The sequence below is a fragment of the Octopus bimaculoides genome, chromosome 4, assembly GCF_001194135.2.
Source record: "Octopus bimaculoides isolate UCB-OBI-ISO-001 chromosome 4, ASM119413v2, whole genome shotgun sequence".
In the NCBI taxonomy this organism is placed as follows: Eukaryota; Metazoa; Mollusca; class Cephalopoda; order Octopoda; family Octopodidae; genus Octopus; species Octopus bimaculoides.
In genome coordinates, this window is record NC_068984.1 from 41,664,102 (window position 1) to 41,690,234 (window position 26,133).

Genomic DNA, 26,133 nt, shown 5'->3' on the forward strand with positions numbered 1-26,133 from the left:
ATTCAAGTATAAATGTTAATTAAATATTCGTTTAATAAAAAAAATGAAACACAAAGAATTTTCACTACAAATGCAACTTTTGAAGTTAATTTGGTGATAATATATTTGAAATTCAGTCTTCTCTTGATCTCTCATCAAATTTCTAAAGATTGTTCAATAATTTGTTTTCTTTTTCTTTTTCAGTTGGAAATTCCAAATCTTAACACTACACAGAATCCTTCAAAATATTGTTCCAATATTTTACCAAACACATCTAGTTTCTTTACCTCGGTTATGACCATAACTTTCAGATCAAATTCTGATATAAGTGGCAACGGCTTTTTAGCAAGATGGAAAGCTGGTGAGTTAGAACAAGACAATGCATTGTTATTTCAGTGAAATGAGTCTAGTGTCAATGGTAATGTTGCTTTCAAATTTTGTCATAAGGTCAACAATTTTGAAGGAGGGAGTAAATCAATTACATCGACGCCAGTGCTCAACTGGTACTTATATTATTGATCTCAAAGGATGAAAGGCAAAGTTGACCTCAGCAGAATTTGAACTCAGAATGTAAAGATGGACAAAATGCCACTAAATATTTTGCCATGCATGCTAAGGATTCTGCCAGCTCAGCACCTTAGTGTAAATGATAATATTGAATTTCTTTTTTGGATTTGTAAACGAGTAAATATAGTGACATGAGATGAAAGATAAACTGAATATAAGAGGAATCATATGTAGTGTGCAAGAGAGATGACTGCACTGGTACAGCATATAATGCATTGGGACAATAACAGATGGGTAAAGAAGTGCCAGGTAATCTAAGATGAGCGAAGCTGTGGGAGAGGAAAGCCAAAGAAGACATGGGTTGTAGCGGTGTAAACTAATTTCGGGATTTTGAACCTTATAAAGTATATGAAAAAGGAATACAGCAAACAGTGTGGTGCTGTGTTGGGGACATGCTGTTCAACACATGCAATTAATGGTAAATGGACATAGAAATTATGATGACAGTGACATCATTATTTTGAATCTCATTGTTATCACTGTCATCATGTAATTGCCAATGATGATGATTGATTATGAGCTCTCGAAAAGATACCTCTACACATAAGATACCTCTCCACATAAGATACCTCTCCACATAAGATACCTCTCCACATAAGATACCTCTCCACATAAGATACCTTTCCTAGTTCAGAATATCAGAGTACTAATGAGTCTCAATCTCCTTTGATGAATTTTTGTGGTTAGCAAGTGATTATCAGGTTATATGAATATGTTCAATCCAAGGTCATTCACCTGATGATAACAATTTTGCTCTCTCTCTCTTCATTCTTGTATTTGATTGTGTGCTAAGGAAGGCCACCAATGTTTGTGAAGAGGAAGGTTGCTCTGGTGCCCAGGTTGAGTCATCATATGCCAGCTATTACAGTTGTTGTCCTTGACAATGCTGACGGTCTTGCTTATCACAAACACTGCCGAGCAAGCTCACATGCTATTGATTGCAGTTGAAATGGCACACCAGATGGAAAGGTTTCAATTGAACCCAAAGAAAACCAAGGATTTGGCCTTTAATACTGAAGACAGCCATGAGCATTGGCAGTGGAAAGACCCTCAAAATGGGGGATGATTTCAGGTGCTTCAATACCTGGACTTCATCCTCATTACTGTGTGAGGCAGAAACATAAACACTAATTCTCAGGAGAAACTGCTGGGTGGATGTTATACCAGGATGCTCCATATATGACTTAGGACACTTTGTGGATGGAAAACATGAACAACAGGCGCAAGAGTGGCTGTGTGGTAAGTAACTTGCTTACCAACCACATGGTTCCGGGTTCAGTCCCACTGCATGGCACCTTGGGCAAGTGTCTTCTACTATAGCCTCGAGCCGACCAAAGCCTTGTGAGTGGATTTGGTAGACGGAAACTGAAAGAAGCCCGTCGTATATATGTATATATATATATATGTAAATGTATGTGTGTTTGTGTGTCTGTGTTTGTCCCCCCACCATCGCTTGACAACCGATGCTGGTGTGTTTACGTCCCCGTAACTTAACGGTTCGGCAAAAAGAGACCGATAGAATAAGTACTAGGCTTACAAAGAATAAGTCCTGGGGTTGATTTGTTCGACTAAAGGTAGTGCTCCAGCATGGCCACAGTCAAATGACTGAAACAAGTAAAAGAGTGATGCTAATCTTTATACTGGTCTACCATTTGTGACTGCAAAAATTTGCCACTGACATTAATGACAATGCAAGACTGGCAGATGATGATGAGGATAGTGACAATGACAACGACAAATTATGATGGTGGTAATACCAATTGACTGTGGTGACACATGAGGGGATAATGGTAATTGCTGTTGAATATAACGACACATGATGTTGACAATGACAATTGATTGTGACAATGATGATAATTCTTTTCTGCTCTAGGCACAAGGCCTGAAATTTTGGGGGAGGGGGCCAGTCGATTAGATCAACCCAGTATGCAACTGGTACTTAATTTATCAACCTCGAAAGGATGAAAGGCAAGGTCAACCTTGGCAGAATTTGAACTCAGAACGTAAAGACAGACGAAATACCACAAAGTATTTCACCTGGCATGCTAACGTTTCCGCCAGCTCACCGCCTTGATAATGACTATGTTTCTGTATTATTATTCATAAAATATAACACAGTTACCTATGTGGTATGTTATGTAATGTAATGTTTCATTATTTTCTTTACAGAATGTGGTAGTTATTACACAGAACAGACTGGAGTTATATCATCCCCTGGATTTCCACTTAGCTATGAAAATAACCAAAATTGTTTTTATACAATCACGGGAAACAACAACACCTATGTTCAGTTGACAGTTAAACATTTCAGCCTTCAAGGAGGTATCACTATTTATATATATAAAGAGAGTTTCTATTTATGTGTGTGTGGATGTTTCTTAGACATTAAAAAACTGAGTTGTCGATTTTGACATTTGGGGTATCAAAAGATTCAGTAATCTTTTGGCTACCAAATAAACTTTATTTTCATTTACATATTTTCTATGTTATCTCAATAACTATCTTTAGTTATTTGAAAGACACTGCTCTACAATGACCAGGTTCCATTAGAAAGTGAAAATAGTTTCACACTTTCATTTTGAACCAAAATTACAAAGTGTTGCATTATGAGAGTTAGAATGTGTGAATAATGAAAGTAATGTTTCTCTGAATTAGTCATATCTGTACTATAATAAAGTAAGCTGCTTATCATCTATCTATATACATTGGGTCATCCCATAAATAATGCAGTTTTTTCAATTGCATGAATTAAAAGTTGGAAGGCGAGAGACAAACTACCTGCATTAACTTGTTATAAAAGTAGGTTGTAATTTTACCTTGTCTGATTCTTAGTGCAAGTTTAGAAGAGTGCAGTTCGATTTTAACAGTTATTTTTTCAAAGCTATAATGAAAGTGACATTGGAGCATATTCAGCATATTTTACTTTATGAGTTCAATACAGGCAACAACAGAATGGAAAGTGTGAGGAATATTAATGCAGTATATGGGGATCGGACAATAAGTGTAAGCCAGTGTCAATGGTGGTTCCAGAAATTCCGAGCCAGAAACTACAACCTAGAAGATGAGCCTCATCCTGGAAGATCTGTAGAGCTCAATGAGGATGTCCTGCAAATCCTGGTGGAACAAAATCCCATCGTAACTGTTGAGGAACTAGCAGAGAAGCTTGGCTTTGGTCATTCAACCAGTGAGATTCAAGTCAGCACGAGAAGAAAACCGATCATCTTTGATTCCAAGATGAAAGGTGTTCTTCTGTCAGGATAATGCTCAGCCACATACAGTGAGGATGACATTCCAAAGGCTGAAGCAGTTTGAATGGGAAATAATGCCCCACCCACCATATTCACTGGACAATGTCCCATCTGATTATCATTTATTCTGCAGTCTTCAAAATCATTTGGATTGAAAAAATATGAATTCTATACACAAAGTCAGAACAGTAGTGGAGGAGTGTTTTTCATCTCAGATAAGTGAATTTGCAAGTCTACCAGACAGATAGAAGAGCATTGTAGAAAATGAAGGAGAGTATATTTTAGATTAAAAAAGAACTTGGTATATCTTAAAAGAAGTATAAAAAAAAATGCATTATTTATGGGATGACCCAATATAAAGGTTACCAAGTAAACTATGTTTTTGGTACAAGAACTCTTTTTTACTATTAAAATAACTTCAGAAACAAGGTTGGGTTGCACAATTTTGAGGTCATTTTTGGGCAATATTTCAATTTGCTTCTAATGTTTCATTTATGTCTGATGTTTCATGCATGTGTAAAATTCTACTCAGACAAACATTTATGAAAATGTACATATAAATATTGTATTAAAATAAGCCACAACCAAAATAATTTCATTAAAAGACATCCATTTCTCTATATGTTACAAAGAAATACAGTCACTCACTCTCCCTCTCACATGAATGTGCACATGCACACATACATTAAAAAAACATGTATGCATATGTATTTATGTATGTGTATATGAAAGATAAAGTGTGTGTGCGAAAGAGAGAGAGAAAGAGTGATTGCCACATATACATGCAAAAAGTATATACATGACAACACACACTTTCATTCACTCCCTCTCCCTCTCTCTCTCTCTCTCACACACACACATCCATTTCATATACATGCACATACATCTTTCACTTTCTCCTCTCACTTCAAAGCAAATGTCGCCTTTACACTTTCTCCTCTTTTCCAATTTCTGCTCTCTTCAAAGCATAATGAAATAGAAAATTTTTACAGAAATTAATGAACAAACATATGATCCCATATGATCAAGTTGACAACTTTGCTGCTTCAAATGAAGGAATGCCATAAAATAACTTCCTTTGACACACACATGAGTGCACATACACACAAACACACACACACTCTCTCTCTCTCTCTCTCAAACTTCTGTACAAATAATGTTATTTCTTGGCTGTGTGCACCTGCAAAATTATAGCTCAAATCCAATTGAAGTGACCTTTTTCTATTCTGTAATTTGTGTTTGTGAAGAGTGTATTTAACAACCTAATCTTCAACATAAACTTAAAAGGAAGTTTTCCCAGAAATCCTGTCCTTTACCTGTTGTTTCTAGCATGTTTGAGGTAACATTTGCCACCCCCTCACCTATTTTTTTCCTAAATTTCTTCTGATTCCTATGTTTCCAATACAAGAGATTAGGATTTTGCTCAAAAAACACTTTCTCATTATTTCAGTTTTCTCCCCCACCCCGACCCCAATTTCTTCATTTTATTTTTTCCCAGATTTCCTGTGATATTATTGTCCATCCACTGCATTCTTTGCCTGCCTCTTGATCTATTGCCCTCTACTCTTCCTTCTCTGATAATGTTTTCTAGTTCCCTGCTTCTTTGAATATGGCCATAATAGATGAACTTTTGTTTTTTCTCGATGTTCAAGAGTTGTCATCTTTCACCTACTTATTGTAACACCCATTCAATAATACATCATGAGAGAAGTGTTTGCTGCAACTCTAAACAACAATCATTTACTTAGCTGGATATGTTGTCCAGCTGTTTTGTCTTTCAATTTATGTGTCTTTAGCTTATGAGGCAAGAAGCTGATTGAATTAACTTTCACTTCTTTCAACCGTCCCAGATAAATAGAAGGCAAAATGACTAATCACAACTGATTGTGAATTTAGTACTCTGAGCTACTGGATTAAATATGATAACACATAAAGGCATGTACATCTGTACAAGCCATGTACAGAGATGCTGTCAGTAAGGTGAAGGTTGGCAGTGAGTATAGTGATGAATTCAGGGTATAAGTAGGGGTTTACCAAGGATCAGTTCTCAGCCCACTTTTGTTCATCATAGGGCTATTGGCAGTAACAAAAATTTAAGATGGGCTGCCCCTGAGAGTTCCTTCATGCTGAGGACCTTGCTCTTATGGCTGAATCATTACTAAAACTAGAGAAGAAATTTCAGGAGCGAAAGCAAAAGCTAGAATTTAATTTAATCTAGCTAAAACGAAAGTCTTAGTAAGTAGAAAAGCAGACAAATCACAAATCCCTTCAGGTAGATGGCCCTGCTTGATCTGAAGAAAAGGCAGAGGTTGAAACTCCATAAGATGTACTTGATGTAAGCTATGGACACATAAGAGGTGCGGCAATATCAGAGGAAGTTTAACAGGGAAAATAGTTTTCGTGTGTAGAAGGTGCACAGGTACAATAAACACTAAAAATGTACAGAAAATAGACTCCACAACAGAGTGTATGCATCTTGAGAGAAAAGTTGGGCATAAGAGGCATCAGGTGTAGTGTGCAAGAGAGAAGACTGTGCTGATACGGTCATGTGATGCATATGGTTGTGGACAGCTGTGTAAAGAAGTGATGATCTCTAACTGTAGAGGGAATCTGTGGAAGGGGTAAACCCAGGAAAACATGGAACGAGGTGGTGAAACATGATCTTCAAATGCTAACCCTCACAGAGACAATGACAAGTGACCAAGACCTTTGGCAATTTGCCATGCTTGAGAAGACCCATTAAGCCAAATAAAATCGTAGTTGTGGCTGGTGCTGGTGTCACATAACTGGCATCCATGCTGGTGGAACATAGAAAACACTATTTGAACATTGGGCCTCATGGAGGCAATGATAAGTGACAGAGACCTTTGGTGATATACTGTGCTTGAGAAGATCTATCAAGCCAAGTGAAATCGTAGTTGTGGCCAATGCTGGTTTCACCTAACTGGCATGTAAAATACTCTCATTACACTCTTGGAGTGGTTGACATTAGGAAGGGAACCCAGCCATAGAAACCATGCCAAATCAGACTGGAACCTAGTGTAGCCCTACAGCCTACCAGTTTCAGTCAAACCATCTAACTCATGCCAGCATGGAAACAGACACAAAGGGATGACGATGATAAAGGAAGAGGTTCTGTTTTCAATATAAATGATAATTTTGATTATATTAAAGATTTACAACAGTAGAATAAAACTACTGTTAATCTCTTGGCTTGAGGATCATGAATTTACATCTCTTGCCTGGCTTTGCCTTGTCAAGGTATTGAGCTTGCCGTACCTCAATATACATTTTAGCTTTCAAATGCAGTGAAGATCAGTACTATATTCTCCAATCAGACTGAGTTTTCCTATTAAGGCTGATTTATTTTTTCTGTTTTGCCTTACATCTCTTATACTGATTATGGATAATAAAATTCTAATAGAGGGATTATAAAAAAAAGTTGGTGTTTATCATCAACTGGCTTTCTCTTTGGAAATCCTGAAAATGATATAACCCTAAGGAAATCAGATTATATAAAGATTTGCCAAGACAGGTCATTAACTGTCATATTTTGTTTTAAAGTAAAAGCTCTCGAATCAATTACTTAATTTAACCATTTGATCAGACACTGCATAATACGCTAAGGAATATGTTATGTGTACAATATTTCATAATGAATATATTATAGTAAATATTATAAATAGCTGTTAGTTTTTAATACATGCTTATATTTGATATGTGTGGACTATTTATTCCAGATTGCAGGGCTGATTATTTGCAGATAAGAGCTGCTGAAAACCCTTATCATGGAGGTAGTTATTGTGGAAGTAACATACCACAGTACATGATGTTCAAAGCACCAGTAAACTTTTATTTCAAAACCGATGATTCTAAAACATCAATTGGTTTTGAAATAAGCTATAAAAAGTATGGTAAGCAATTCAGTTATTCAATCCCATTATAGTCTAATATGTCATTAGTTATAATTTTTTTTTAGCTACTTAATGATTACATTTTTTCATTAGTTACCATTACGTCACAGCAATAGTATTACATAAGATATTTTCTTTCCTTCTCTTGATAAAAACAAATTCATTTATTCACCCGAAAACTAGTGTCTTTACCTGTAGTAGTTCTCACTTTCATCCTTTAATGACATTTTAAAAAGTTGTAATGGTAGTGATTCTAATTAACAAATCCTGAATATTTCACTTGAGAGCTTTTTTTCTTTTGTAAAACAGTTACAATACTTTATTTAATCATACAGGTCTCTTCACCCAACTAGTAAATGCCTCCCTCTTGTACTTTTGCTGCCAGGTTAACAGTATACTATTAGTTTGTTCATAATACACATAAATGCTCTTTAAATGAAAGTTGATTTAGTTTTTCAACTTCAACTATTTGTCTTTGTCTGATAAAGATATTATGTTGAAATACCTCTTCTTTCTACATGATTTTTACCTGGTGGAAACTTTAAACTCAGCTCTGCACATTAACAAAACAATTTATGAGGTGTAATTGCGTTTTATAGTAACGTGAGCTGCATCTTTCCATTGTGAACATCTTATCTCAAATGAAGAGTTGGTGTAGCCAAAGTGTTGGTTCTCAGGATGAGATGAACTGGAAGGAAAGAGCTGTGACATCATTGGTTAAGGGGCCTGACCGGGACAGAAAGTTGGGGAAGAAAGACCAGGGTTATCCTCTTTTGGCCTGGCACACTCACCATGGATGGACGTCAATGGAGAAAGCTAACGGGACTGGTAGTGGTATAATAGCTGCTAACAGGTGCAACAGGTAGGGCATGGGTTTTGGATTTAGTACAGTTGGACAGCAGACAATGAGAAGGTATGTGAAGCATATCTTATTTCCCCACATTACAGTTCCCTTGTACCACAAGCAATTTTGGCACTTGTGTATAAATTTATTTCTCCATTGTTGTTGTCCCCTTCCACAAGATGGTAGTAAAGATAAGGATCAGTGGCGATGCTGTCAGAGCTTTCTATGGCAAAGGAAATGTAGTGGCCTGGATCTGTAAGATCAAGGTAGTGGCCAAGCTACAAGGCATCGATGATGTAGCAGGTCTCATAGCCCTTTCCCTGGAGGAAAGAACATTGCACTGTACCTCAAGATGGATGAGGAAAACCAATTGAGCATGGTGAAGACTGAGCCATGTTTGAGAGAAGCCTATATGGAGAGAACGTACACTGTGTTTACTAAGCTGGAAATGATCAGGTGGGCAGGGGAATGGGTTGATGAGCATGCCACGGAGGTTCAGAGATTAGCCATGTTATCCAGTTTTACTGGAGATGGTCTCGAGAAGGTAGCATGACTGGCCTTCATAACTGGCCTTCGTCAGGCAGCAAGAAAGTGGCGATGAGCAAGCACATCACTCAAGTGTCAAAGGAAAACACCCAGTTGGAAGGCAGTGGTGGTTGCAGCTGCAGAAACCTGTGATGTAGTGCAACAACTGGTAAAGAAAGAGAAGACAACTGCTGTGGAATGACAACGACTGTTCATGGGCCAGTGCTTTGAGTACCAGAGACCTCACATGGCAAGGGACTGTGTGAGGATGAAGATCAGACTTGTTTGCTGCCGGTGCATGCAGACTGGGCATATCACTTGAAATTGCAACCAGGGAAAGGGCCACTGAGAAGTTGTTGCCTCCCAAACTTCCCCCACGAGCGAGTAGAAGCACTCGTGCAGTCACTGACTGTAGTTGAAATCTAGGTTGGGAGAAAGGTATTCAAAACCCTTGTGGATACAGGCTGTACGATGTCTCTCGTGGTCCTGAGGGTGACAAAAGAACGGAAGGGGACGAGTAGTGTTTCGGCAGTTGATGGCAGCGAAATTGCATTTAAGGGTAGCAACAACGTGGAGATAGCAATGCGGAACAAAACACTGTGGCTGAGGGTGATTGTGATAGACCGTGTAGTAGATGTGACTGATGTGGTGATGGGGATGAATGCAATCAACTGCCTTGGAGGTGTGAGTGTTGGAGATGTGGTTTAATTTGGTGGTGCAGGGGCTTCATGCACCATGAGTCTGCAACATGAGAGGGAACAGAGCTTTGCAAGGGACTGTACTGTTTACACTGTTGAGGACAAAGATTTTCAGGTGGTGTTTGATGGTCAGTGGTGGATAGTAGAGTGGCACTGGAAAAGGGAGACCAGACTAAGTCACTATCAGCATACCTTCAAAGGACATGCCAGGAGTGAGTTTGAAGGAGAGGTAGAGAGATGGATTAAGGAGGGTGTGCTTATCCTGTGGAAGGAGGAGGAGGTAAGCAGAGTGCTGCCAATAATGACAGTGGTGCAGCCAACAAAGGACAAAATCAGGCCAGTATTGGACTTTTGAGTGCTGAATGACTATGTATCATTCCACACGGGCAGTGAGGTGACTGACATCTGCAGTGAGATGCTGCACAAATGGAGACAGATGATAAGGGGAGTGATGATTGTCGACTTGAAGTCAGCATATTTGCATCTCCATATGTAAGTGAGAAACTGTGGCAGTATCAGCTGATGTGATATAAGAGCCAAACATACTGTTAGCTAAGCTAGGTTTCAAGCTAAATTCTGTGCTGAAGATCATGGCAACAGTGCTCAAGTCTATCCTAGGAAAGGTGGACAAAATAAGAAGGGCCACCAATTTCTATACAGCCGACATCTTGGTAGCTGAGGCTGTAATGTCTGCCAGACAGGTTGTAAGTCATGTGAAGAAGCTCGGGCTGATTGCAAAGCCACCAGATCCAATGGTTGAAGGAGCTGCACTGGGACTCAAGCTTCGAAGAGATAAAACTGGCTGTTGGTGTTTCAGAGGGGGAATGAGATCCTGGAACTGGGTACAGTGTCAACAGGGAGGCTATGAACAGTGTGCAACTACATCAAGGCATGAGCAGATAGGGCATACTGGGGAGACAAAGTGGGGAGGGAACAGCAGTTATGATGTGGAAGATCCTAGAGAGGACAAGAGTAGAAAACCCAGTAAGAGGAAATTGGCATGTGCCCAAATTGGAGAATGGGACCATATGGTGTGATGCTAGCATCATAGCAATAGGGGTTGTACTGGAAATCAGAGGCATTGAGTTGGAGGATGTGGCCTGGCTTTGAAAAGCAGATGATTACAGTCACATCAATGTAGCCGAGTTGGACGCAGTGCTGAAGGGGATGGATCTGGCCCTGAAATGGGGGCTGTACTCCATTGAAATCTGAACTGATTTGACCACCGTGTTTGGCTGGGTAGGATCAGTGATCACTGATGAAAAGCGGGTTCAAACCAAAGGGGCTGCAGAGATGTTAGTAAAGTGCTACCTAGGGATTCTAGGAGAGTTAGCTGCTGAATTTGGTTTGAAGCTGAGCATGGTCTTTGTGCCTTCAGAAGGGAATAAGGCAGACATTTTAACTAGGGTGATAAAAGCTTGGTTGGAAGAGCCAGAAGATTCAAAGCAGGAGATTGCTGCAGTGTGTTGATGAAGTGACTCAGAACTAAAGAGACTGCATGTCATGCATCATATGGGCATGAATAGAACCCTGTATCTTGCATGGAGAATTAGTGCCAATGTTATTAGACAGAGCATCCAAAAGGTGGTCAGGAACTGTGATAGATATCAATCTATTGACTCTGCTCCAGGTGTAAATGAGCAGGGAAACATCTCAGTAAAGCACTGCTGGAGACAATTGGTGGTGGATGTGACACACTACCAGTGGGGAACGTATCTCTTAATGGTTGACTGTGGGTCAGGTTGGATGGCCATTTGGAGGGAAATGAAGACGGGCACTGCAGACGACACTGTACATATCCTGAATGAGATATTTCTGGATCAGGGCCCTGTGGATGAATTGCTGATGAGCAATGGCACTGAATTTCCTTTAGAGATACTGAAGAAGATACTTGATAAGTAGAACGTGTGCCACTTCTTCAGAGTGGCATACAGGCCAAGTGGAAATGGGATCATGAAAGACATCATCAAGCAATCAAAGCTATGGTGGAAAGGGGGCACATCTTCACTGCTAGAAGCAGTATTCTGGTACAATATGTTGCCTCGATCAGGACAGGCCAAAGAGTCTGTGCCATACGAAGTGATATTCAGATATGAATGGTAACATCCAAGTAAACCATCAGAATGCCCTGCAGAAGAGAGAGGGCTTGTCTTCATGGAGGTGGGAGAGGAAGTCTGGGTCAAGCCCCTGAAGGCATGATGCACATCCCAGTGGAACAGAGGAACAGTGATGGTTGTTAATGTCAAAAATAACGTTTCTGTCGATGGAACACTGTGTCAGTTCTTGGATGTTTACAGAATTGTGCTTTGTCGGACAACAAAGGTGGAGGAGAGGAATAGAACGAGGCTCCCTCCCTACAGCGATCACAGCATGTGAGGCGTCCACCTGTGTGGATGGTAGATTTTAATATGGAGTGAAGTGAGGAGCTGATCCTTGAGATGAGATGAGCTGAAAAGAAAGGGCTGTGATATCAATGGTCAAGGGGCCTGACTGGAAAAGGGAGGGGTAGAGATGAAGTGAGGGAAGCAAAACCAGAGTTGGCTTCTTTCGGCCTGGTGCACTCACCATGAACGGACTTCAGTGGAGTGAGCTAGTAGCATTGGTAGTAGCATCTGCTAACATTAAGTGCAACAGGTAGGGCACATGTTTTGGACTTAGTATAGCTGAACAGCCAACCACAAGAAGGTAGGTGAACTGTATCTTATTTTCCCACATTACAGCTCCCTTGTATCACAAATACATAACAGTATGAGAAAGAGGGTCTACATATCTAAGCTGGAACCACTGTTATGGCTGATGATAGTAAACTGTAACTTGGCAGTTGATTGACAAAAGTACAATAAAATGATTTAGTTGGGTTTAGCAGTAGAGTACAAAAATACTTCAGAAACCATATCAACTTCCTAACTTTTTTTTATTTGTAAAGTCTCAATAATGTTTTTGTTTTCTTTATTTCATAGTCATTCTGTTAAATTTTTTCCTTGACTTTCCAGATTGTGGTGGAGTTTTAACTACTCCAACAGGAAAGATAGAACTTGTGAAGCCTGTCCATTTCTATATATCAAGAATGAACTGTAGTTGGGAAATAACTGTCAAAGAAAACAGATCAGTAGAACTAAAGTAAGTAGGAAGAGTATAACATTTTCTTAAAATTTAATCTGCAAGGAAAAGAAAAAACCTGAATGAATATGGTAGAGATATTGTCATTATTCCTGAATTAATTAGAATGATAAATTCTAATTAATAATCTGAAAATAATTAGGCTTTGATCACTAACATTAATTCAGACTGATACTAATTTTATTGACTCTTCAGAAATCAAAGACCAATTTATCTATCATAGCATTTGGAATTACATACATGCATGCATAGATACATATTAAATCTTGACAGCGACTTCAAAGTTTTGGTTTACAAGCTGTCATTAGACTGTGGTTTACTTTGGTGTTTCTGGCTTTAATGATAATGATCTTAAAGATAGAGGAAGAAAAACAAAGCAAATACAATCCTTTAAGATTTGAAATAGGAAGAATTCGGAGCTTGTGAACAGTAAAGGTCGTGCCTATAATAATTACTGTGTTGGGAACAGTAAGCCAAGATGTAGACAAATGGCTCAAGGAGATTGAAATAGAATGCGTGGTAGAGCTCCTACAGAAAATTTACCTCTGAGGACAACAAGGATTATCAGGAAGGTTCTAAGCACTTGAAAGACTGCCAAAAATGTGTGGGTACCTAAGGTTACAGGTAGTAACCTGCTACCACATAAATCCTACCAGAAATAAAACCAAACCTGAGCTTTGTTTCTATAATAATAATAGTAATAATACTGATAATAATCTGTATAATAATCTGCTTGTTTGTTCTTCCATTATACTTTAGCTAGTTAAAGAGATGGAGTGAGTGAGAGGTGGAGTAAAAGTGAGAGAGAGAGGGTGAGGAATGTGAGTAGAGAAAGAAAGAAGTGAGGAAAAAGTAGAGAAAGATGTATAAGGCTACATGTCACATGGTTAGTTGAAGGTAGGGGAGAAGAGCAAGGTAAAAAAGACAGAAAAGTGAAGAGAAAAGTGTTAATGATGTGCTGCAGGGTGAGGAGGGAAAGGTAAAGAGAAAGAGATACGTTTAGGATACAATATTTAACAGAGGGTGATGTTCTGGTGGTAAGGTTAAAAAAAGGCAGATAGAGAGAGATGGACAGGGGAGGCAGTTACATTAAGAGAGAGAGTGGAGTAGATAGCATTTGTACATGTTCATTTACACTTTACACTTTAGTTTGTGAGAGAGAGGAAGAGGGAATGTGAGAGTGAGTAGAGAGCGTATAGCCAGTCAATACATTATGCTGTCACTCATGTGGTTAGTGGAAGTGAGAAGTGAAGAGAAAGAGAAAGATGTTAAAGACATGAAGAAGAGAATTACATGATGGTTAAAATGTTTGTTGAAGAGGTAGAGAGAAATATAAAGAGCTTAACAGAAATTTTTTTTAAATGATGTAACATATTATTGTACTGGAAGTGAAATAACACAGCAAAATAAAAATTATCCTTTCTCCCTTAAATAGCTTCTCTTAATCTTTTTTTGTTCTGTGGAATTTCCAAAGGTCCCACTAGTAACAATGATAATAATGATGATGAAGATGATGGTGGTGATGGTGATGATGATTGCAAATTTTGACACAAAATCATCAAGTTCAAGGGAGGGGATAAGTTGATTAGAGTAACACCAGTGTTCAACTGGTATTTATTTTATTGATCCTGGAAGGATGAAAGGCAAAGCTGACCTTGGCAGAATTTGAACTCAGAATGTAAAGACAGGCTAAGTACTGCTAAGCATTTTACTCAGTGTGCTACTAATTTTGCCAACTTGCTGCCTTATAATAATAATAATAATAATAATAATAATGATAATAATAATAATAATAATAATAATAATAATAATAATAATGACGACGACGATGACGATGACGACGACGACGATGACGATGACGACGATGACGACGATTGCACTGATGCAATACCAGGCAGTAGCTCTCATGACTTCTGATCTTAATTGATTGGAAGTGTTATCATATACATTGTTTTGTCTTGGTATAAGAGATGGACTACAGCAAATATTTTGCTCAATGCCACAGATTGGCTTGTCAATTGCTTGACCTTAACCAGTTGAGCATGTCCCTTGGTGGCTGACGATATGTGCATCCCTGATCATGAGCAGAAGTAGTGGGGGACCATCATAGCCATGTATTGAGAGAAAGTCTTTGAGGTTTGGATAATTCACCTTTGGAAACAAGGGTGTTTTGTTCATCATCCTTAAACAAACCTTTATTCAGGGACCTTTTGAGTGAGATGGGCTACTCAACCTGAAGAAAATTCTAACTGGGCCCCACCTGCAAGGTCACGCACTGTTTATCTTGATATGGGATCACCATGTGGCACACATATGGTTGTGATGCATGTGCCTGGTGTACCCTTATCAGACGGGTAGCCATGATGGGTATACTGGGCTTCGTATATTTTAGCCCAGTGTCACTTTGTTGGCATGCACTGCTCTCTCACTCAATAATAATAATAATCCTTTCTACTCTAGACATAAGGCCTGAAACTTTTTTAGGTTAGGAGTTTAATCGATTACATCAACCCCCAGTGCTCAACTGGTATTTATTTCAATGACCCTGAAAGGACAAAAGCAAAGCTGACCACAGCAAATGCTACTAATCATTTTGCCTGGAATGCTCATGATTATGCTAGCTTGTTACCTTAATAATAATAATTATAATAATAATAATAATAATAATAATAATAATAATAATAATAATAATTTTTTCTTTGTTTGGTGTTTTTCAGTTTTTTCTGCTCAAATTTCTCTTTTTCTTTACAATTTTCATAGGCTCAACCTCCTTTCTCCTTCAACAATTAGTTGTTATTATACTTATATTTTAATACTTGATGGAGATAATCAATTGGGGAAATATTGTGGCAGCGATTCATCTGAGATTGTTCGTTCAAGAAGTAATAAAATGACTATTAAATTTTTATCAAGATACAGTTATAATTTCCAAGGATTTGAAGCTACTTATGAAACAGTTTTTGGTGAGTATTTTAAATATCTTTACAATATATTCACTCTTTACAATATATTCACAAATTGATTTGTCCTGTAAACACATAATGGTGACACTATGAAGACACAACCACAAGAAGTAATACTGCAGTTTTTTCAAATATACATGTGTTGTCACTATCATTGGTATTTATAACAGCAGCTATAGCTTTGACAACATCAGAAAAATACCAATCAAATAGACAAGTCATTTATATTTGAGAATTCAAGCAACACTCAATTTTTTGCCCATTGTGGTTCTATCATCATTTCTAGTAAACTGTGCTCAAATTGTCCATGTACAATAAAAAAAATTCTTCTTCTTCTTCTTGGTTAACATTAAGGCCCTTTGATTCTAGGTTTTGCTTCCATACCTGGGATTTCTTCTCTAATTCTGCTACAGATCCTTTCATAAGAGTAAGGTCATCAACATATACTAGTTCCCACGGGTGTGCAGTTTTGAATTCCCCTGTTATGACCTGGAAGACTATGATGAATAAGAGTGGACTGAGAACTGATCACTGGTGAACCCCTACTTATACGCTAAATTCATCATAGCTGACTCTCACCCTACCGACAGCACCACTGTACATGGCTTGTACAGCTCTAACAAGCCACTCATCTACTCCTAACTTCCTTAGAGACCACAAATAACAGAGTAAGGGACTTTGTCAAAAGCTTTCTCCAGGTCAACAAAAGCCAAGTACAATGGCTTACTCTTGGCCAAATACTTTTCCTGCAGCTGATTCACTAGGAAGATGCTATCTGTGGTACTCTTCCCAGGTACAAAACCAAACTGCATCTCATCTTGTTTAATTCTATTCCAAATCAATTGAACTATAACTCTCTGTGTAACTTTCATGACCTGGTCCAACAGTTTGCTACCGCTGTAGTTGTTTCTGTCTAAGGCATCACCTTTACCTTTTAGCTGCTGACTATAATACTACTACACCAGTCATTATGGATCATGTCTTCTCAAATTAACTATACAAGTGACTGGATTGAATCCTACACTACCAGATATTTTAATCATCTTGGCAGTGATTCCTGAATGTCCAGGAGATTTTTCTGTCTTTATATCCTTAATTGCCTTGTCTATTATACTACCGGCTGGTCCCTCAGTTGGTTTGATATTTGAAAGACTCTCCTTCTCCCATGCATTTTCCACATTTAGTAACCTTTCATAGTGGAATCTTTCTTCTCTGAGCCATTAAGTGCAAGCATACCATTATCCATTTACACACATTTCTCACCCATCACATCACTATTCTCTCTGATACACTACTTTACAATATTATTTGCAATATATTATAATAAATAGGAAGACTATATCTTATAAATGATATATTCTTACATCCAGAATATAGATTTATGTCTGTGCACTGTATGGTCTGGATTCATATTTTTAATATAATCTCTTGAAATATTACGAATTACAAAGAATGAGTAAAGACAATACACCTGCTGTTTAGGTGTTATTAAAATAGGTAATAGCTTGCATCTAAAGTAGCAAGTTTCCCTTGTTGAAGAATAACTCTTTCTTTGCAATAAACTTTGAAACAGGTTTTAAAAGAAAATATGTATGCATGTATGTGTACATGTATTCATATTTTCTTCTATCTTTAATTATTTGAAGTCATTCTGCAAGGAAGAAGCTAGTTTTTAACAAAGATATGAAGCATCATTGTTGCAAATTTACATTTTGAAATTGCAAATTGCAAATTCACATTTTGAAAAGCAAATTCACATTTTGAAATTGAGAGAACTTCTACTTACAGAGTATATTTGTAATGTGTGTGTTAGCTGATTGATTTCTTCTTTTGAAAATACCATTATTTCCAGATTGTAACATAAACATTTCCTAACAAAACTAGGTGCACCAATTATTATCATTAGTATGTATATAAGTTGGCAAGCTGGCAGAATTGTTAGCATGTCAGGCAAAATGCTCAGCAGTATTTCATCCATCTTTACATTCTGAGTTCAAATTCCACCGAGGTTGACTTTGCCTTTCATCCTTTCCAAGTTGCTGAAATAAGTACCAGTTGAGCACTGGGGTTGATGTACTCAACTATAGCTCCTTCCCCAAAATTTCAGGCCCTGTGCCTATAGTAGAAAGGATTATTGGTATGTATGTGTGTGCATGTATGTACCCATCAGTAAATATATAAATGTTATGTATATTACTTGACAGGAATCGAACAAGGATGTGGTGGACGTCTTTTCAATAAAACAGGATCAATATCATCAGTTAACTTTGAAAACATCAATCTTTATGAGAAAAATCTTAATTGTGACTGGATAATCACAGCAGGTGCCAATGAATACATTGAACTGTCATTTGATTCTTTTGATCTTCAACAGACAGAAAATTGTGAAGCTGATTATCTGAAAGTAAGTTGTCTTGGTCTTATCTTGTGGATTGGATATCATTTCTATGTTTGATGTACATATGTACAGAGTTTTGGGGCTAAATTTGATGATTTAGCTGTCTGAATTGAGCCTAAGGCCCTGTTCGAAGATGTGGGGATGAATTCCAGCATGTGGACACAGTCAGAACACCTGCCATGTCCCTTTCTGCTGAATTTGAGTCTGTGTTGGAGTTATCCATGTAATATCTTAGAGCCTTTAGTGTTCACAGAGCGCTGAGTAGCTCATAATGTTAACAATTTGATACCTGGTGTGAATCATAATGATAGAGGTAATTGTTTTCTAATATACAGATGGTTTCCAGTCATTCATGTCCACTAGTTTTTTCTCAACTACAGCTTTAATCTTTATGCTTTCCAATACCATTGATTGTACACAATACAAGCTGTTCTTGAGAAAACAAGACATAAAATTGTCAAATTTAGCCCATACAGCCTGTACATACACATAAACATGCAAACATGGAATATTACATAACTGTGCTGTTATATAACATGCTGTTTCAGTATTCAGTGAGAAACTGACTGGTATGATTGGCTGTTATGGATCTATAATACTGTATACTCTGATTAATATTATGTACACACACACAGACACACACACACACACAGATATGTGTGTGTGAGTGTGTATGCACACACGTGCAATGAAAGTGTATTGCAAAATATGCTTAGTGTATGATCTAGTTATTTCAAATTCATTATCTCTTAACATTCTGTTGAAAATGTGTCAAAATCCCAGCCCTGTAATGATTCTGTTACAGAACAGAAATAGATAATGGAAAAAGTGATTAGAACTTTTCCCTAACATTAAAGCGTTTGTCATTTCCTTCAAAATGAATGTAAACAAGGTTAGTGCAATAGTTGTAATGTGTGTTTCAGGACTGGCTCACCAATGCTGTCCCCTGTGGTACTATCATGCAGGAAGTCCCAGTGATTGATCATAAATTTAAATAGTGAAAACATTAACACAATTCTTGCTGTAATAAATCTAGCCTATTAGTATCATTTTTCTCTCATAGTTGAGATATTCAAATATCACAATTATTCAAATTTCTATTGCCTCTAAATCACATCAATATAATTGTGAAATTCATTGAAGTGTATTTATGCCACTTATTTACGGAGTGGGAAAGATTCTAAACTGCTGACATTGACGTCATTATGTATCAGTCTCAGACAATGCATTGATATTTATTAAGATTAGTTTATCATTCTCAGGTCTTATTCATGATTAAATGAAACTTATCTTGTATTTGCTACCATCTGGATGAGAAACTGATGGTGAGGCTGAGATGTATTTAGCTGAAAACAAGTGTAGCTAGTTTTATACTACCAGATAATTTTCCATTCTCCCTATCTTTTAAATTGAGCTACAATATCTGTCAACCCTATAATAAATGCAGAACAGATAAAAATATTGTAAATATTGTAATTCATCGAATTCAGAAAATTTTTCATGAGATGGAAATTACAGTACACCCCTGTCCCTCCTTGTAGAGGCAGAAGATGAAGTCACAGAAAAAAAAATGTTTTATTTTAGAGTAATTTCATCACACTCATTAAAAAGCTACCCGAAGAAGATGTAACGAAAACTGTATTTTATAGCTAATAAATAATAAGAGGCATTTCATTCCATCTTTTGATGCATTTGTCGAGACAGAAGATATTGTCAGAGTTCTAAGATTTTACACCAGTTATTTTGATGTCTGTTCACAACTTTTCCACACTACCCTCACCACAAAATCGAAAATTGTGAAAAAAAGCTCCACCCTAGTATATACATATATATGAACAGTAGTAACATCTGATTTCAAATCTCAGTGTTTGAATGTTTAGTTTATAAATATTTATGCACCATGTGCTCTGTTTTTGGTGCAAAACAAAACCAGTTGCACAGTCAGAGTTTAACGTGACAGTCATGGATTATTAACCGGTAGGCCACACCGATGAGGCTCAGGGTTTAAATACCTAAAAGCCGAAACCTGGTTTGTGGATGTCCCTAATTGCATAATATTTTTATTTGTACTGTTAAATGTTTTAATTCTTTCTGTTTTCCTCGCGTACTGTTTTTCTCTGTTACCTTGGTGCGCTACGGTGGATTAATTTAAGACTTTAGCTCTTATTTCTAGCAGGTAGATGCTTGTTAAGCATCATTACGCTTTGAGCAAATTTATAATTCATAGCTATTTAATGCTATTACATCTGCGATCCACCTATGTCACTGCTGGTGATATCATCAATTTTAAAATTTATCCACAGATGATATGAACAGTAGTAACATCTGATTTCAAATCTCAGTGTTTGAATGTTTAGTTTATATATATATACCCAACCCATACTAGCATGGAAAGCGGACGTTAAACGATTAAACGATATATATATATATTATCATCATCATCATTTAATGTCTGCTTTCCATACTGGCATGGGCTAGATGGCTTGACTGGAAGTGATAAATCAGAGAGCGGCACCAAGTTCCAGTCTGATTTGGCATGATTTCTACAGATGGATGTTGTTCCTAATGCCAACCACTCCGAGAGGGTAATAAGTGCTTCTTACGTGGCCGCGGTGTGGGTGCCATTTACATGACAATAGTAACAGCCATGACTACCATTTCATGGGTGCCACTTAGATGACACTGGTAATAGCCACGACTATGGTTTCACTTGGCTTGGAAAGTCTTCTCAAGCACAGCTTATCACCAAGGTTTCAGTCACTTGTCATCGCTTCTGTGAAGCCCAACATTTGAAGATTATGCTACTGGCAAAGGCCATGATTACAATTTCATAGGTGCCATTTACATGTCACCAGCAACGACCAACGACAACAATTTTACTTGGCTTGACAAATCTTCTTAAGCACAACATATTGCCAAAGGTCTCTGTCACTAGTCATCGCCTCTATGATGCCCAATATTTGAAGATCATGCTTCACTACCTCATCCCATGTCTTCCTGGATCTATCCCTTCCACAGGTTCCCTCCACAGTTAGAGGTCAGCTCTTCTTTATGCAGATGTCCTCATCCATATGCATCACATGACCATATCAGTACAGTCTTCTCTCTTGCACACCACACCCGATGCCTCTTATGCCCAACTTTTCTCTCAAGATGCTTATACTCTGTTGTGCATGTACACTGACATTACACATCCAGTGAAGCATACTAACTTCATTTCTTTCAAGCCTACACATGTCCTCGGCAGTCACAGCCCATGTTTCACTGCCATGTAGCATGGCTGTTCACACACAAGCATCATACAATCTGCCTTTCACTCTGAGGGAGAGACCTTTAGTTACCAACAGATGTAGAAGCTCTCAGAACTTTGTCCAGCTTATTCTTATTCTAGCAGCAATATTCTCAGAGCATATACCTCTACTATTGACTTGGTTACTTAGATAATAAAAGCTGTCAACTACTTCTAGCTATCCTTCCTCTGCATTTGATGGAGTCTATAAATATATATATAGAATAAATAAGTACCAAGTTTAAAAACAAAGTAAGCACTGGAGGCAATTTGTTTGACTAAAATTCTTTAAGGTGGTGTCCCAGTATGGCCACAGTCTAATGATTGAAATAAGTAAACGATAAAAGATCATGATGCAGAAATACCAGATGGTTAACACAACGCAACATTGAAAATAATTAAAAATAAAGTTTTTTAAAACTCAATTCAAAATCAATATTTAAAACATTTTACACACAAGTCAAGTAATTGAACTTCTGAGCCATTTATCAGGACTTCAAACTTGATTTTATTATATGCACTTTAAAAGGGTACATTTATTATCTCACAAACTTGTCTTGTTCTGCCTCTGTTAAAGGTTAAATTGTACCTGCTTAAAAATGTTGGACTAATTCACCAGGCCATGACTCTTAGGAAAACGAAAAAAAAGAAGAATGAAGCAACAAATAAAATAAAATCATTAATTCATTTATAAATTGATTAGCTTATAAACATTTCACAACTTTTTTTTCTGTTTCCATAGAAACATCTGTATTGAAATAAATGTTATAATAGACTATTGAAGATGTTAAAGATTTGGGATTTGGGTTTAAATAATCTGAAATACATGTTTCAAGTTTCACAACTCCTTGTAATTTTTTTAATGTTAAGGTATTTAATCATCTGGAATCAAAAAAACTTTGTGGCTCAACAATTCCATCAAACATAACTTCATCAACAAATACAATACATTTAACATTCAAAACGGATGATGAGACTGAAAGATCAGGTTTTAAAATGACATACAGAATAGTAACAAGTAAGTTCTTGTTTCTTCTTGCATAATGAAACTGGAAATTGTTTTACCTGTCTATCTGTCTGTTTGTCTTTGTCTAACTGTTTCTGTCTTTGTCTCTCTGTCTGTCTCTCTATCTGTTTATCTGTCTGTCCCTCTATCTATTTGTCCATCTATCTATGTCTGCTGTCTCTATCTTTATATATCTCTTTCCATATATCCATCACCTTCATTCTCTCTCTCTCTCTCTCCCTCTCTCTCTCCTCTCCCTCCTCCCCTCCTCATCTCTCTTCCTTGCTCTCTACTTGTCTGTCTATCATTTTGTGTATCTGCCTATACTTAGATATTTTTGGATAAATCTGTTTGTTATAATCATATCATAGTTATACTTAGAGCTTTAAAACATTAAAATAATATAAAAATATTTTAATAGCAATAAAATGTTATAAAAATCAGCAAATTCTTGTGGATTTCATAAATGTATTCTTTAATTCTTTCAAATTTATCACAAATAAAACTTCACTCTATAACCAAATCATTTGTAAGATCTCATTTCATTATTTGCTTTACAACTTTCAAGGTCTAATTGATCTTTCATTGTCACCTCACTGCCAAAAGTTCATCCTAAATACAAATTTTGTGTAAGTCCAGAAAACAATTCAGCCCCTATCAGTTGCAAATCCTCTACAAACCTCAAGTAAGCCCATAACCAAAGTACTCTCATATATCTATAGTATTGCTGCAACTACATGTATGAAGATCTAAAACAAAGGCAGTCCACCTAGCTGGCAAAGGTTTACTCAGAAATATATTGCAACAAATGACTTACATACATGCTATTTCTTGTCTCAGCTTATTACATCTGTAACAGCTTTTATAGGGATGTTAGCTCTATTAAAACATAGTTTAAAAATAAAGTTGCCTGTATTTTATTTTTAATCTCCTTTGCAGCTACAAAAAAATATATTGTGGAAATCAATTACCGCCAGTATTTTATTCATTAGGAAATTCTGTTGAAATCAGCTACAGATCTCTTTCACTATCAGAAACACCAAAATTTGAATTGTCCTTCAAACTTGCAAACTGCATACTCCCTCCATTTAGGCCAACCTGACTCACCTGTCCTTTCTCCTTCCCTGACTCCTTTTGTTACACCTAGATCCTGGACTAAACACTTTGGTTAACGCTTTTGTTTTAGACAGTTTCCCTCTATAATTTTCTTCTTATCCATGTTTTCCTAGAAGTCTTAGAACTACAATTACTCAAGCTAATCATCTGCATTGATCTCCTCAGCCTTGCAGGACCTAGATGAACTAGATACAAAGTAACTTTTTAACTGTTCAACTTCTATAATATCATTTCAGTTAGATGAGATTCTATAGAGTAGTTACTGGTGATAATCATTAAATGTACTGCCAGTAATGTAGACTTAAGAGTGTTAAAGACTTAAATGTGGTATTATGGATGTTATTGTTTTTTTTTTTTCAGTTGAGTGTGGAGGAAGATATAATGGTACTACAGAATCTCAAAATATTTCTGGACCAACAGTTTCTACTAGTATGGAGCATGTAACAATGTGCCGCTGGATTCTTACTGTTCCAACAAATCTAAATGTTAGAATACAAGTTACTCTAATGAATATGAGCCAGAACTGTTTAGAAGACTACATTTTGTTCAAATGCTTAAGAATGCCAAATATGGTATGACTTCAATTTTTAAAAAATCTTTTTTTATGTGTGTATGATGATGATATTGATGACTACTATTGCTGGTACCATAATTAATACCATTTCATTATTGATTTCATGGTTTCTTTTTAACAATGATTATCTTTCTTCGAATTTCTTCTTAATCATAAAAATCATCTTTATATTTTTTCTTTTGACTCTTTTTCAAGATTATGTATACATTCCATGTATGATATCCAAAATTTGCTTATTCATATTTTGCACAATTATCCTGCTCACATGATATTCAAACTATTATCCAACAGAATTAATTATACACCCATTTCCTTGCTTAAGACTACAAAATTAAAGGGCAACTAAGTACTCAATTTTAACAAATTTTCATTCTCTGTATATGTACATTCCAGCCTCTCAGGCCCCCAGTAAGGATTTGTGTAATGTTAATAATGTTAATAGTCTTTTGAACTCCAAGAAAAATCTCCCCACCCCTCTCTCTCTCACACACACAAGCTTTTATAGGGATGTTAGCTCTATTAAAACATAGTTTAAAAATAAATGTTCTATGATCAATCCTTGCTTAAAGTTGCCTGTATTTTATTTTTGATCTCCTTTGCAGCTACAAAACATATATTGTGGAAATCAGTTACCACCAGTATTTTATTCATTAGGAAATTCTGTTGAAATCAGCTACAGATCTCTTTCACTATCAGAAACACCAAAATTTGAATTGTCCTTCGAACTTTCAGGTAAAATGATACAGTTGGTTTTAAAGATATTTAATTTTCATAGGAGAATATTGTAGTTTGCTTGAAGCATTGTGTATTTTTTGTAAAATATAATGTCTTGAATGGTACAACACTGCACTATAATAACAACAATAGACTATAATAACTGTTATAATTCAATTATCCATAGTTTGATATAATAATAGTATTTTGGAATACAAAAATTCTTTCTTCAGATATCGCTAGGAATTGTTCGAGTCACTGCTACAATCGGTTTTCCAACGGTTACTGCAATTTTTTTTTCTAGAAGCATCTCTGCAGTGGTCTCACAAAGCTCCTTCTGGAATCCCTCATGAGAAGTGCATGAGCATCCATGTCTCAGGCTCGTATGTTTTGGCACATCCATAGTGCTGCTTCTAAGTTATGTATTATACTTGCAGTTTCTATTTTTTTTTCCCCTCTTTCTTTTTTTTAAAATAGGACATGAGCATGTTATCAAAAATGAACCTACACACATCCAGATATAGCTAAATAGTATATTGATTGCCAACCTCCATTCTATTGTTAATTTGGGGCCCTAGTCTGTCTATGAGGATAGCTTCCTTTATTCTTAGATTACCCAAATTTCTTTCATTGGCCTTAATTGTGACTGTTATGCATAGACAGACAAGGGTCCCAAATTAACAATAGGCTAGAGGCTGGCAATCAATATATTATTTAGCTACATCTGGATGTGTGTAGGTTCATTTTTGATAACATGCACATGTATTATTTAAAAAAAAAAGAAAGAGGGGAAAAAAAAAGATACTGTACATATAATACAACTTATAAGCGGATGTGCCAAAACATACGAGCTTGAGACATGGTCGCTCACACACTTCTCATGAGGAATTCTGGAAAGAGCTTCTGTGCCTGTGGCATGTAAGTAGCACCATTTGAGCATGATTGTTACCAGCATCCCCTTACTGGCACTTGTGCTGGTGGCACGGGGAAAAACATTCAAGTGAGGTCATTGCCAGTGCCGCTGGACTGGCTCCTGTGCAGGTGGCACGTAAAAAACACCATTTGAGCATGGCCATTGTCAGTACCGCCTGACTGGCCCTCATGCTGGTGGTATGTAAAAACACCCACTACACTCTTGGAGTGGTTGGCGTAGGAAGGGCATCCAGCTGTAGAAACTC

At 36.9% G+C, this 26,133-nt stretch overlaps 1 protein-coding gene across 1 annotated transcript in view; it reads left to right on the plus strand.

Annotated features, from left to right (window-relative positions):
* Positions 1-26,133, plus strand: part of LOC106881670 (cubilin) — a 218,541-nt gene that overhangs the window by 184,415 nt on the left and 7,993 nt on the right. Inside the window, exons 56-64 of the mRNA XM_052967022.1 lie at positions 184-340; positions 2,716-2,868; positions 7,535-7,708; positions 12,769-12,895; positions 15,656-15,858; positions 18,063-18,262; positions 22,416-22,563; positions 24,028-24,239; positions 24,844-24,973. Of these exons, the coding sequence (XP_052822982.1) occupies positions 184-340; positions 2,716-2,868; positions 7,535-7,708; positions 12,769-12,895; positions 15,656-15,858; positions 18,063-18,262; positions 22,416-22,563; positions 24,028-24,239; positions 24,844-24,973 (1,504 nt within the window). The remainder of the gene's footprint in view (positions 1-183; positions 341-2,715; positions 2,869-7,534; positions 7,709-12,768; positions 12,896-15,655; positions 15,859-18,062; positions 18,263-22,415; positions 22,564-24,027; positions 24,240-24,843; positions 24,974-26,133) is intronic.